General features: G+C 33.7%; 1 protein-coding gene across 1 annotated transcript in view; it reads right to left on the reverse strand.

Annotated features, from left to right (window-relative positions):
* The window catches only part of COL11A1 (collagen type XI alpha 1 chain), a 289,348-nt gene that overhangs the window by 185,140 nt on the left and 88,304 nt on the right, over positions 1-15,904 (reverse strand). The window contains exons 5-9 of the mRNA XM_027868250.1: positions 12,908-13,036; positions 6,689-6,805; positions 5,972-6,064; positions 2,588-2,842; positions 1,870-1,932 (exon numbers count right to left, since the gene is read on the reverse strand). Of these exons, the coding sequence (XP_027724051.1) occupies positions 1,870-1,932; positions 2,588-2,842; positions 5,972-6,064; positions 6,689-6,805; positions 12,908-13,036 (657 nt within the window). The remainder of the gene's footprint in view (positions 1-1,869; positions 1,933-2,587; positions 2,843-5,971; positions 6,065-6,688; positions 6,806-12,907; positions 13,037-15,904) is intronic.

Below are 15,904 nucleotides of genomic sequence, written 5' to 3' on the forward strand. Positions count from 1 at the left end.
AGTTTAAGTAGTTTAGAAATAATCTAACTTAAATGATTTCCTAAAATATAATTTCAGACGAAATATTGACCTCAAAATGTCTACCTCCTTGAATTGATTAAACAAAGGAAAAGTTAAGATAAACAAAGATTACTTTTCAAATCTGTATTTAGTTGGAAATAAAATTATACTATTTAGTAAGCTAGCTATGTGCTTTTAATTGTAATCTTTTTTTTTTAATGCTAAGGGAAAATTCACTCTAAACACCTTCCATAGTTTGTGGGAAGCCTCTGGCCCACCACTTCACATTCTTTCTACCCATGCCTCATATAATCAGCAACAAACATTTTTTTTAACCATGCCATCATTGGAGTATACACTATGAGCATAGGACCATATCCAACTTTAAGCTTCCTACATTTTCCTGGTAGCCATATATACTACACTGTGGTCCTAGACACAATATTCTACCCTCAGAACCAAAGGATTGATCAGCCCTAAGTTTGAAAAACAGGAGAATGTTCATCAAAAGTCTCTTTGTCATGAATGAAGCTGCCATACTACTTAAAGCAATAATTTTCAATCAAATTATGTGACTTGTCAATTTCCCGAGAAGCAGCTCACCCACTTACGTTGTTGGATCTAGATGGGTGTCACCCAGAGAGGAGATTAATTCCAGAAGGGTACACTTTGTTACCGAATGGACTCTCATGAGGGAGTAATGTAATCCTGATGTCCCTAAACATGCATAGTGATTTTGATGTTAACATGCTAGGTACTAGGACCCTTGGTTCCAGTCCTTGTTTGCCACTAGTTTGGAGGAATTATTTCCAATTCCAAAAATTCTCATATTCTCTCTCTCTCTTTTTCCTTGCTAGGGTCACATAGCCAATCTATGGCAACCAGAGGCAAGATTTGGAAAAGTCGGTAACTCTGTAGAGTCTGACCCACTATTCACTCCAACATACTCCCTCATGATTTAAATTCTCTCTGGTATGGTGTAAGAGAAAGGCCAGTGGCTCAATAATCAGGAGATATGGGTTTAAGGCTCAGCTCTTGCTGAACATATGAATTGGGATGAGTCAATTAATCTCCCTGAGCCTCACAGTATAGCAGAATGACTACTGTCTCTGGCATCTGAGGACCTTGATTCAAGTCCCATCTCTGATATTTACCTCTGGTGTGAAATTTGACAAGTCACTTAACCTGCCTGGGCCTGTACAGAATGAGGGGGTTTGGACTAGATGACTTCTAAGATCCCTTCCAGCTCTCAATCTAGATTTCATGAGCTTTAAAAAATAAGTAATTAAATGATCTCTACAACTTAATTCCCCATCCCCATCTCAGATCTGTTGGCCTAAGTAGTAAGCTTCCTCCCATGATATTAGCAAGCTGCATAATCTGACTGAACACCACTGCTTGAAGATCTATGGAAGTTGCACTCATGCCAGAGGGATTTTGGATGAATATTCTCCTTTTTCGTAAAGGCAGGCAGCACCAAGCCATTTGGTTCTATAGGTAGAACATTGTGTCCATGACTGTAGTGTTCAGGAAGTTTGAAGCTGAAGGAGATTCTATGGTCATAGCATATAATCACATAGCTGTAGAGTCATGCTGCATAACTATATAATCACAAGTAAATACTCAGTGAATCACAAAATCTGTTAGCATCTATAGAAATTTAGATTTTTCTTTTAATTGTTCCTATATAGAGTTTCTGTATCACCATGATCTACTTACCAATTGGCAATATCATAAATCAAAAACACTTTGACCAATACTATTTTAAATATGATCCAATAAATATAACTTCAAACTATAGGTTACATAATCATCACCTAAAGAACACAATTACGTTAAATTTTAAAACATGTTCTCATGAACACTCACTGGTTCAACCACAGCTGGTTCTCCTTTCTGTCCCTTTTCCCCATAGGCACCATTGCCATGTATCTGTCCAAAGAAAATTTTAAATAAATGTTAAATATGTTTGATTATACATAACAGTTTGCCATTAAAATTGACTGCACTGGTTTCAACATTTTAAAAGAAATATGTGTAATTTTAAGAGAATATAACTAGCTTAGGCAAAATATATAGAGCATATGGGCAGATTTTTTTTTATTAAATCTGGAAATGATGTTGAATTATTGTGTCCATCAAAATATACTGCAGTAGCCTTGTGCAGCTTAACTTGGCATTTCAATTGATATATTTAAACTATTATTAAAGTATTAAGATAAAATAGTGATATATAAACAGTTAATATATGGTAAATTGACATTATGTTTTTAACTTAAGAAATGTGAAGACACATTGGTAACATTTCTAGTTAAAATTATGTAAATGAACTTTTAACTTTTAATTAACTTTGAACTTTTTAATTACATAAATGAACTTCTCCACAAGAGAAAGGAGATTTCACTGTAATCAAACTTATGCAGAAAAGGTTGTAGAATGTTTTGTTTGGAGTTTGTATTCATAATCCTCTTGGGAAACAAAAAAAAAGTTAGTATCAAAAGGCTGAAAGAACAGTAAAACCAATGTGAAAAGACTTAAAAACAAACACAAACAAATAACATTCATGTTTGGCCTGATACCAACTTACGCTTGTTTCTGTGATATCAGTTTCAGCTGGTACACCTGGACCAAATTCTTCATTAGTGGGATTGGTGGGTTTATCTTCATATTCCTTATATTCATAAAAATCATATTCTCCTAAATCTCCATCTACCAGAAGATCAGAATCCCTCCCGTCTACTCCTTTGCTTTCATATTGGTTATCCTCGACATTTTTTCTCTGGGAGTCATAATCCTCTCCAGTTATGTATTCTTCTGTAAATACTTCTTCAACTGGATCTTGCTATTTATTCAGGTAGTAAAGGATTGGAGAACATGAGGGTTATTGTTAGTAAAGCAATTAAAGTACTTGTTGATACCAGATGGCAGTACAGCACAAGAAGCTAGGTCAGTAATATTCTAGCATGTCTTTTTTTTTTTTTTACCTGAAGGCCTAGAAAGCTTAGCCTTTCAGGAAAATTGAAAGGTATTTCAATAAAGTGAAAGAAATACTGCTTTCAATTTTTTTACTTTCCTAGGGAGCTTTGCAAATATCTCACATGAAATTGAACATGTGTATTTGCCAGTTCAACTGTAAACTGCCATAGTTAGTCACCTCAGTTTCATATATTCAAGATCAAATTTTGAACAAGTAAAATTGAAAATGAAACATGAAAACACATACATAATACTTCGTTAAAAATTAACATATAACGCTTGCAGGGAGTGCAATTGTACCATTTATGGGTTCGGTGTTTTTTTCACTTTTGTGAACAACATCAAATGCAAGGTTAAACATTTCAACTTTCAAAAATATAATAAAATATTATATATCTACATGTATAATATCTTATATATTTGTAAGGATTTTGCAGAACACTTAGTAAATTGAGTAATATCAGTTCTCACAATGAGATTTTTATTGGGGTGATAGAAAGCAAGTGAAACTCTAAATGGATTCTGCAAAATTCATTGAAAAATAAGTTGAAAAATTTTATATCTGTATATAACCCTTGCATCTTCTAGTTGTTTATTCAGAAATAACAAAACACAAAGCAGTGATTTAAAAGTACTAATTCTTTTAATAGTATCTTATCTGAGATGTGCAGAAACAAGCTACAAATATATATTTCACCATACAGTCAAAAAGAAACCCTCAATAAGAGAAATAGCAGGCTGTTTTGACAAGTGTTTGATTGAAATAATGAGCTTCTATTTTTACTAAATCATACACTTTACCCTATTGCATTATGAATGTTGTGAATTAGATGTCAGGATATGCTGAATAAAGTTCTTTTTTTTAATTTTACACACAATTAGGTCAGTTAGGACACTAATTGTGTGACCACAAACTGAAGCAAAAGACCTTTTGATAGCAAAATTAGTGCTTGTGGACAACAAAATCATATTGTATATTGAGTTGGGTATTATGCTGAAAGTAAGGACTTTCATGGCTATATCAATAGATAATTCTGTGACCTTTGGGAAGACTTTTACCTTAGATACATTTTAAGTTTCTAGCCTTCAAAAAAAAGTTCAAAATAGAAATTATATTTCATGTTACCATTTCATAGATATGCTTTGATGTTAAAAAGTAATAAGGTAGAATCTACATGGAGCTATTACATTAACAACAGCACCTCTCAATTATATTTTTGACTTGTCATATCCAATATCATGTCCAATAAAAGTTTTTCTCTTAATTCTTTGGAGGGGATATGAAAATATGATTTCATCAATCCTAACACATAGCACAGTGCCTGACACATGGCATTTGCTTAAGAAATCTTATTGAATTTAAAAAAATGAATGTTATGAAATTATAAAAACCAAGCCAGGCCAAATAAGAAATAGTAAATCTGTCATCTCAGTACCGCAACAGAAAGGTTCTTCATCAAAAAGTTGACTATTGGGTGGTGAATTTTCTGGCTTATCAACTCATTCCACTAAAGTGTAGAGAGTCATGATCTGACATACATACATACATACATACGTATGTATGTATATATTTATGTATGTGTGTATATGTATGTATATATGCAAGCAATATACATACATATATACATATATATTCATGGGAACTTTAAGCATGTATATATGTGTCAATTTTCAAGTGCACATTTAAAATAAATGCTTCTTTTATGTAGTTTCTGAAACTGAAGCTCAGAAATTTAGAATGCAATCCTTTGCTATGATCATGTATTAAAGTCAAACGTCATAAAACTCTGAATATTATCTATCTAACTATTTAAAACAGTTAGCATAGATTTATCAGAACAAAGATTCTCTAAGGGTAGGAAATAAGTTAAATGATTCAGTAAAAATGTAAGAAGAAGGAAGAAAGGGAGAGCAATATAAATAGCAAAGAGGAGGAGGAAGAAGAGAGGAAAAACCAGCTTGGAACAATGAGATGAGAATATGGCTAAAAGACCATTGATTGGGAGTGGAGAAGTCTGAATTCTAATACCATTTCTACCACTTCCAGGCTATAAGAAACTAAGGAAGTCATTTAAATTCTATAGGCCTTAATCTTTTTATCTGTAAAGTGAGAATGATGAATTAGATGATCACTCAGGTAATTTTGACCTTAAAATTTGGGGGTTCTAAGTAAAATGTTTCTAGGTTAAAACTTTCACATTTCATTTTCACTGAGAAGAATAAGAGAGGTTCTCTTATATCCATTTTATGATCAAATTCTGATTGGTAATTCTTGTATTTTTTTAAATTATTTTTTATATATTTTTATATTTTATATTTTTTTATTATTTGAACTATGGCAGTTATCCTCAGTCTCTGGTTTTAAGGATTATGATACATATGATGTGATTTATCTCGTAGTAAATTTGCTTTTGTACATCTAAGATTTTTTTAAATGAATTATCTGAAAGACATTTATAGTTAGTCATTATTACCCCCAAAAAAAGTTGATTAAGAATATTTCAGCTTTGAAAAATAGGCTTTAAGATGTTTTACTACATATTCATCAAAAAGTTGGCCAGCATATTGTGCTTAATTCTTCAACTGATGGAATAACCTAACTTCATCACTAGATGAATTTTTTATTTCAACTATATTGCCTTCTTTTATTTTCCCCCAAACTTGGAATATTGAGTCATCTACATTTGCAACACGTCTGAGAAATGTTGGTTATTCACTTCAATCTACAATAAAGGAAAGGATACCTGCCAATTCAGTGTCACTGTACTGGAATTGGTGTGATGCAAAGTATCTGAATTGGCTGACTTTTGAAACGAGCTGTTATTAAGAACTACAGAAAAATTGTAAGCATTTTTCTTACCTTGGCAAAAAGCATGAAAAGATAGGATTTTTCAGAGATGATCAATTTCTTCCAGAGTAAGATACGTTATATATCAAATAACATTATAGTGTTAAAAAAATACAATCACAAATAAGTTCTTCCAATATCTATTACCTCATTTGGTCCAGATACCCTCGTAGGATTTTCAGTCTGGTAACTTTCAGATGTTTCATAATTGTATTCTTGAAAATCATCAACAACATTTGCCTAATGATAAAGTTTAAAAAGAAAGCTGTTATTAAGAATATTAGGTGATTCAAAAATTTTATAGGAATCATTACTTAATTGGGTTATGGTATTAGCCAGAGACTTATTAATCTAGTTGGGTTAGGGCTATGACTCATTATCAGAGATCTTCCGGTCTTGATTTTGGAGAGATCTTGATTTGTCTTTTCATTGCTACCTTGACCCCTAGTCTGCCTCTGGCTGCGGCCTGGTAACTTTTCTTCTTCTTGGATGCATTTTTTTCAGATTTTGGGGGCGTGACCTTTTTGGATTTTCCCTTTGGGTTACTGGCCACTGTCCTCTTCTTCTTTTGGGAATTGGATTTCTTTTTCTGCAAAATGTGGTGAAAAATGCAATGGATAACATAAATAAAATGAAAATGGAATTATAGAGAGTATGAATGAAAGGAAAGCTAAAGCAAAAGTAAAAATGACCAGCCAGTCTTCAAGTCTCCTCCTGTCAAATAAAAGAAAGTAACTGATGTTCAGGGAGAAAAAAGACTGAATGGAAGGAATATGATGAGTTTGATGAACAAATGATGACATGACAAACCACATGAAGACAAACAGCAGGACACCACAGAAAAATGGGCTTTTTCGTTGTTACCTCAGTTTGTGCTATGGTTTCCTCAATTAGTGTGGGTCCCTCTGTTACACTTTCAGCCTCTTTATACTCTGCTTCCCCATACTCATAGTCATATTCGATAATATCTTCAGGTGCATACTACATCGCAGAGGGAAAAAATCAGGCAACTATGTTAACAGCAAGATAAGATGTTAGCGGTGGTGGAAAGAATCTTCTTAACTCTTACTCACAGTAAAGGTTAAGGGGCAAAGCACTATTGATATCCATTGGAAAAAAATTAGAACTATTGTATTTTCTTATTCATAACAAAATACAATAATGATGAAAAAGCAAGTTTATTGATTGAGGAGAGTATAAAATAGGAGTTAGGATATTCAACAAATTAAACATTTGGCAATTAATTTGATTTGAACATATTTCCTTATGCACCGTCATCATAAAATAATGTTATTTTGGATGACTGGTATTGGAAAATGTTCATGAGCAAGTATCTGACAGTATTTTTAATAGGCACATATCATTTCCTTTCTACAAATACCATCCTTAATGAAATATTTTAAGAATGTCTTCCAAAAATGAGTCAATTTCATTAACTAAATCATTCCAAGGCAAAAGTTTACTGCCAAAAATAACCCATCTTCCAAAATCTTCATTAAGTGACAATTAACTATGGCACCTGAAATGATTATGACTCATGGCATATTATGAATAGTGAAATAGTTCATTTTCAAATGGGCTAATAGGAAAGATGATTAAACCAACATGTACAGACACCATTAATAACCCTTGATTATCTAAGTAGGACTAAAATGTCATGTGCTACAATGGAAAAGCCCTATAATGATTTCAAAGGATCCCGGTTCCAATGCCCTATTACTCCAGTGAACTTGCGCTAGTCAACTTCTCTGGGTCACACATTCCTCATCTGTAAAATAAGAGGGTTGGACTAGATAGATGCCTCTTCTAGTTCTAGACCTTTGAGCCTGGGAAGGATTGAAAATATACCAGATGTTAGATAGTCAGCATCCAAATGGATACTTTTGGATCAAGAAAGTATATTGAGCTATATCTCATAAGATGAAACAACAGGGATAAATCTAAAGTCTCACATTATGATACAAAAAAATTAACTTCAGAAGCATAATATGGGAGAAGCTTAAATATATGGTAATTGTTCTGTGGTAGGGGGAATTGGCTATTTTAGTTGATTACAACCTTGGGATAAGCCAACAGTCTGATTTGGCAGCGAAAAAGCTAGTATAATCTTAGACAACATGGGGGCATAGATTCCAGAAAAAGAGGTGATAGTAGTATTATGCTCTACACTCATCAGACCTAATCTCCAGAAATGTACTCAGTTCTCAGCGCCAAGGTTTAAGAATGACAATGATGGAGAGCACCCAGAGGAGATCAACAAAGATAGTTAAAAGAAAAAAAAAGTCTTGAGTTCATGACATATGAGGACTAGTTGAGGAAATTGCATAAATGACCTGAAGGAAAAAAGGGAAGGACATTATGGCTCTGATCACATATTTGAAATTTTGTCATGTGAAAAGGGGATTCAGCTCATTTGATTTGGCCTCAAAGGTCAGAATCAGGAGTAATTGATTAAAGTTGCAAAAATGCTTTTTTAGTCTTCATGTCAAGAAAAATTTTATAATAACTAAAGCTGTCCAAAAGTGGAATATATTTACTTGAAAGACAGTGGGTCCCCCTCCTTGGAAGTCTTTAAGCAGAGGCTGGATAACTACTTATTAATTATCATATAGTGGGATTACTTTGCTGTATAGTTTGACTAGATGGTCACTGAGAACTCTTCCAACTCTCAAATTCTTTGATTCTGTGATCCTTATCATACATTTAAGAGTTAGTGAAAAGAGTCCATAAATCTATTTAAAGCAGGAATTTTTAAGGCAGGGTTCATGAACTTTTAAGAAAAAATATTTGATAACTGTGTTTCGATATAATTGGCTTCCTTTGTAAGCCCATATAATTTCTTGTATGCTTTGAAAACATTGTTCTGAGAAAGGAACAATAGGTTTTCTAAAACTACCTAGGGGCTCATAACACAAAAAATGTTGAGAATCCTCAATCTAAACTATATAAACTAATCATAAAATCATGAATTCACAATTTCTATCAATTTAAGAAGAGTAAAATATTGTGTTCCTATCAATTTAAGGAGGATCAAATATTGCTTTGTTAACATTATAAACACATAAATATACCTAAAATACTTCATGAGATCAAGAGGATAATGAGTTCCTATTTATATGAACTTTGCTTAGATTTAAAATAAGTCCTAAACTAACAACATGGTAGACTTCTCTCATGTAGCCATACTAGATAGCTTAGCCAGGAGTTTTGCTGGCACATAAGGGAAGGAATCTCATATGTATGTGTGTGGCTTGTCATTTTCTTTAAAAGAAAATATCTCAAATAATTACATACAGTGCCTAGATTTGACATAAAATTATTATATAATGCTAGGAAATTTGGTGTGCAAAATATTAGTAAGTAATTAAATAAGGCAAATAATTTTTAAAACAAAAGCTTCCATTTTAAGTCATGTGAATTTCTAATAGCTTCTGAAGTGAAATGGAAGTAAGTAAAGGTGTTTCTGGCATGTAAAATTTTGCCAAATAAATAGAAAAATATAAAGGTTTGTAAAGTAGACCGCAAATTCATGCAAAGGTTACAGATTATCCAATTTTACCTTTCCCCATTTAAGAGAGAATCTATATTTGCCAATGGTCTCTCCACTGAATCTAAGTGTGATTTCACAGGGAATTTCCTGTGCTGAGCAGGCAATAATGCTCTTGCTGCAAATGAAGTTGGGAACCATGGGCACATTTCAATGTGCTGAGATACTATAGGGTTTCCCTCTTCCAGCTCAGCATTCAAAGGTATTTGTTCATGCCTCTCCTCTCCTTAGCTCCATTCTGCTAAGCCTGGTGGGATCTCACATAGCTCTGGCTTAGGAAGAATCCTTCTTAAATCATACCTGTAAGTCAAGCTGTCCCAAGTGCCCCTTGTTTTCTCTTTAAATCATTATGCAAAGGAGGAAATTGTATTTTAGTAAGCTTAGTAGTCAGACAAAGATATGTTGAAAGTATATAAAAATCAATGAATAAACATTTTAAATACTTTTAAATTTTTATTAAATATATAATATATATTAAATATATTATATTTATATTATATATAAATATGTATCTATATATTCATATATGCATATAAAATGTAATAGACATAGGTTTCTTGTGTTACTAGCTTAATCAAAGCCTCGAAAAGAAACACTATCATTCCAAACAACAGACTTGGAAATGAGTTCTAGCTCGTGCCACTATCTAGTTACGACTTTTGGCAAGGTCACTTTCCCTCTCTGGGCCTCAGTTAACTTACCTATGAAATGATGGGGTAAAGATAAGACAATTATTTCTGAGATACTTTGAAATCTAAAATTCTATCATTCAACAATTCAAATGGGTTTACTTTGTCAGTCTGAGTTAGAATCCTGCCTCAGACAAATACTAGCTGTGTGACTGTCAGCAAATCACTTAACCTCCTCTTTCACCTTTACATTTCTCATCTATAAAATTGGGGAAACAATAGTAACTTCTTTACAGGCTTCTTGTGAAAACCAAAAGAGATACTATAGATAAAACACTTTGCAAGTGTTAAAGTGCAGGATAAATACTAGCTATTCTTATCTATTAAATAAGATTATACTACCACCATAAGGTCATAGACTAGGAAAAAATGTTAACATCAGCAATTATTAGCATTATAACATACAACCAAAGCTGGGATATACTTTCCATGGCAATAGTAAACTTATATGTCAAAATCATTGCTTAGTCTACTCTAAAAATAAAGTTTCTTCCTTCCAATCTCTCTCTCTCTCATTTATTTGTCCTTTATGTTATTTTATCTTATCTTATCAAGAGAGATTACCTCTGTATGTGTGTATGTATATATAAATGTGGTGCATACACATATATCATATGTCCATGTGTTGGAAGAGAGAGAAAGAGAGACAGACAGACAGACAGACAAAGATGGAAGATAAATGACTTCATTTGTCATCTTCATGGACTCTCAAATACCATAGATTTCAGAATATATGCATGATAATTACTGGGATTATACAATGCACTAAAATATTGAATGCTAAACTACAATCAATAGTCCTACAGACCCATTTACACTAATTTCCCGTTTCTTGGTATCCTTGATAGTCCAAGAAAAGAGTAAGAAAAATTAAAAGAAAGCAGTGGTGGAATATGGTGTCCTTGGAGAATAAAATGAGTTCAAGCTCAGTATAAAAATTACCCTAGATAACAAATGTTGGGAAAGAATCAGGCTATTTTCATGTAGTTCTGTCTCTGACATCTTGCCAGTTTCTATAAAATGTTGTGGTCAAGAATCAGTTTTAATAACACACCCTAACATTGCATCCAAGCAAACATTAGTACACAAAAATGCACTATCTGGAGCACAAAGCTGATGTCGAAAAGGATTTCCTTATATGGTTATTTTCTTAATTTAAATTCAATTCTCATGTTAAAAGGAAGACTCTTTTGGGGAAAGTTCATTTAATATCTCTGATCTAAATCTTCATGCATTCTCAATAGAAAAATTCAGCTGAAACCAGCCAATATATATTTAGAGGAGAAAATATTGTGTTATCTGTTTCTGAGAAACAGCATATCTGGTTTCCTGGGCTCAGACATCTTTCCTGTTTCCATTCTGAGGGCTGGAGATGCAGTCCCACTTTTCAGACTATGTCCATGTCTACTTTATCATCTCACTTTACTTCTTATTCTTGCCCTCTGATCTTACTTCCTGATAGACTAAGAGACCATGGAGAGAGCAGTGTGCTCATTCATAGCTGCCTTTTTTTTAAAGGCAATTGGGGTTAAGTGACTTGCCCAGGGTCACACAGCTAGTAAGTGTCAAGTGTTTGTTCTGAGGCCAGATTTGAACTCAGGTCCTCCTGACTCCAGGGCTGGTGCTCTATCCACTGTGCCACCTAGCTGTGCCTCTGACCTAATAGTCAACTGTATCTATATTCTTGTAAAATTATATATCAATCTGATGGATGTCTCATTCTAGATAGATAGATAGATGATAGATAGGTGAAGCATATATTGTTTAATATGTATGTGCACAGCTTGAAAAAACACTTATTTTTCTAAACAAAATGAATAAATTCTCAATTATTTTCATTTTTCCTTCCTGAAAATATACCAGAAAAATTAAGTTTCACCTAGAATTTCAAATAAAGAGGAAGAAAATTAAGTACCTAGTTTTGACTATGGCAGTTACATATTATTACTTTAATATGTTGAGCCAAATTTTTCACAAGAAATGTTAACACTGTAGACGCTACTGGAAGGTCACATTTTTTTTTCTGACTTCCTAAATAGTAATAAAATGGACAGAACCTAAATAGGATGAGAAAGATAGGCTAAGCCATCTCAAAATGTAACAGAACATTCAATTTTGCAAGCCAATATTCATCAATGTTGCTATATAGTTTGTTAATTTTTAAAGGAAAAACTAGCCTTCTTAACCACAATACGTATCCCTCATTTAAAAAAAAATATTATACACACACACACACACACACACACACACACACACACACACACACACACACACACACACAGGGTTTCTCAGGGTCTCACCATTTTGGTGCCAGACTGAGAGAACAGACTCAATCAACTTTATTCCTACTGTTGCTCAGAATCCCTGAGCTCCAACTATCCACCAGCCTCAGCCTCCACAGTAGCAGGTGATTATAGCTGTGTGCCAACATGCCTGGCTCAAAATGCTTTCAACCACATAAACAACAAAAGAAATGAGAAATACTAAAAATTATAACATGATTTATGGAAGATATATAGGGATGATCTAATATAAATAATCATAAGGCTGATTCTTGATATTCTTCAAATAGATTCTGTACTAAAAGCTGAAATGCATGCATAAAATGGACATACATTCATACATAAACAAGGCAACTTTGACAATAGAAACCATAAAAATAACTCCTCTTCTTTTTACAGCCCCAGGGTGTCACTCCCTAGAATGGAGTAGAATGTTATAATATGGAGAAGAGCATAGGTTAATGATTTGGTTTCAACCATGTCAAGAACAAAATAAATGATTCTATGAAATACATGGAAATATGGTTCAATGAGGAATATGCATGCTACATATGGCTATACTCACCTCCTCAATATGTGGTTCCTGAGCCTGAGCAGCATTGGGGCTGGGGGAATCACAGTCTGGGCTATAATGCTCACAGTAATCATAAGCCGCTTTAGGGTCAGCTGTAATTAATAGCTGCTGGATATCACCCTGCAAAGAAGCAAAGGGAGATTCATTTTAAATAAAAATATACATTTTATGTCTTGAAGTAATTAGTCATTAAAGCAAAAAAAATAGTAGATAGGCTTCCATAAACAAATAAATTAGGACATTAAATTATAGTTAAAGAATAAGTATAATCTTGAGTTAGCACCCAGTTTAGAGATTAATCAGTTATATCAGGCTTTTACTGTTTCCAAATTTCATGTTTGAGAAACATTACATTATATTCAAATTCATGCGACACAGTGATTATATAAATAACTTTATGATGTATGTAATTGGACATTGTATGAGGCAAATATACATAAATGTGAGAAATCAAAAAATCTTAACTTTAACAGAAATTCTATTAAAAGACGATTTTATTAAGAAAAAAAGATATCTAATTGGTTCAAAAGAAGCAATCACATTGAATTATTTGGTATTGAATAAACTGACAGAGACAATATAACACATAGTACCAGGAATATCTGAACAGGTTTCCTTTTGACCTGCTAGGCATGGACATTGTATCAGTCATGAAAAGGCAAACAAATGTAGTGCTCCTGAGGAAATCAAAAAACTATAAAATGAGTTTCTGGGGCATGGCCACCCTCTAAAAGAGTTGGTGGGCTTCGGTCAACCTGGAAGGTTATGCTCAATGTAGGTAGCACACAGGGATAAGAAATACCTTGGGTTCATTATGGAAAGCATCCAAAACAAACCTGACCTTTCAGGAATCAATCCACAAGGCTAACGGCCTATAATCACTGAACTAACAAAACTTTGTCAAAGTTGGAAGACAGGATAGGATGAAGCCCTAATTACAAATAGGACTGGTGATTCATGTCATTTAGCCTTTAGTGATGGTGAAGAAGCTCGTTGGTGTCTCTGTCATGTGCTCACTCCTCTGACATCACTACTTAACCACTCATTTATTCAAATTAAATTCTTCTCTTCATGTTTTGTTTTGCTTTTAGTAACTCGAGGAGAATCCAATATCCTTTAGAAACTGAAGGGCAAAATTACCAGATCTGGGGGGAAAATGACTCTTTAAAAGTCTGATTAAGTTCTCTTCAAAAATGACTACCTTGAAATAGATGGTGGATTCACAGATGACAAAGGCATTAGAAAAACAATTTGCCATATGTGTTAAATTCCAACTTATGCACCAGGTACACTGAGGACTCCTAACTCAAAATATATTCACAAGCTGGCTAGTGAAAATACTTAATAAATACTTTCAAGAACATATGTAAACCACACTGTCCTAATTTAAGTGACCTAAAATTAAACTTTTTGGGGGAACTATTTATTCCCCTCTGATTAATATTTCTCATAGATACAAGGGGTAAAGGAGAAGAAAGAATGGGAAGCTGTTCCTAGTTATCAGCTCTAAGAAAAGAATTGGGGTAGCTAGGTGGCACAGTCCCTCCAGCCTTGGAGTCAGGAGGACCTGAGTTCAAATCTGGGCTCACACACTTGACACTTACTATCTGTGTGACCCTGGGCAAGTCATTTAACCCTGATTGCCTCACCAAAAAGCAAAAAAAAAAGAAAGAAAGAAAAAGGTTTGGAAATATTTTAATTTTAGTTAATATGAAGTTTCAAGAATGTTTGAGAATTTATTCCATCCATAAATTTTATACTTTAATCTATTTTATGTATTATTGCTTTGTTTCAACAACTTTTGCCTACTTCACACTCTGAATTCTATAATGTATGATGAGGAGGAAAAATACAAATTTTTGCTCTAGTTCAAAGGATACAGAAGATGGACCCCGAGAATTCCTCAAAAATTCTATTTCTCTTTGACCACTATGCTACATTCAACATGGTTGATCACTTCTTTCTTACTGAAACACTATCCTCCCTTGATTCCAGATTCAATTTAAACCAATCCAATTCTATTCAATTTAAAATAAGCATTTATTAATATCATTTTATACAGCTTAGTTTTAAGTATATGCCAAATACATTGCACTTTCTCATCTGAATTATACAGACTCAATTCAGGGCACCCCCTATTGACAGCATTTAATTCATTGCACCAAATAAACAACATTAGAATTCTGGGACATTACACTGGAACTGTTTTAACAATGAAGTTAACAAAGTCCCTTGAAATATCAAAGCTTGGGAACATATAACCTTGTTAAAGGGCTTCAAAGAGAAATAAATCATGATTTGATAGAAAGAGTACTAAACTGAGAGTCAGGAAGCCTGAGTTCTAGTTAAAACTCTACCACTAACTATGTGACCTTGGATAAGTCACTTAACTACCTTCTGCCTCAGTTTATTCATCTGTAAAATGAGGTAGGTTGGACTGGAACTAGGGGTAGGGAACCTGCAGCCTCGAGGACACACGTGGCCCTCTAGGTCCTCAAAAAAGGACCTCTAGGCCCTTTTATTTAGGGGACTTGCTCCATGAAGTCTGGATTCAGTCAAAGGGCCACATTTGAGGACCTAGAGGGCCACATGTAGCCTCAAGGCCATAAGTTCCCCACTCCTGGAGTAGAACAAGAGGTTTTTTAACCCAGACCATGAGCTGTGAATTTGTTTTATATGTGTATAAATGCCTGCATACTTGCATATATGTAAGGGAATAAACATTGAAATAGTGTTTACTATGAGTGTACACATATGTTTATGTGTGTATGTATATATTATGTGCACATAACTATATCTATCTATATGTGTGCATATGTGAAGAGAATAAACACCATTTATATATTGCTTATTTTGTGCCAGTCACCGGGCTAAGCTCTTTACAAATATGAACCTCACAACAACCCTGGGAGGTAGGTTCAAACTGAGACAGATGGAAGTAAAGTGACTTGTCCAGGGTCACAAAGCTAGTAAATATCCAAGGCAGAA

The sequence above is a fragment of the Vombatus ursinus genome, unplaced genomic scaffold (genome assembly GCF_900497805.2).
Source record: "Vombatus ursinus unplaced genomic scaffold, bare-nosed wombat genome assembly UNPS02014787.1, whole genome shotgun sequence".
Lineage (NCBI taxonomy): Eukaryota > Metazoa > Chordata > Mammalia > Diprotodontia > Vombatidae > Vombatus > Vombatus ursinus.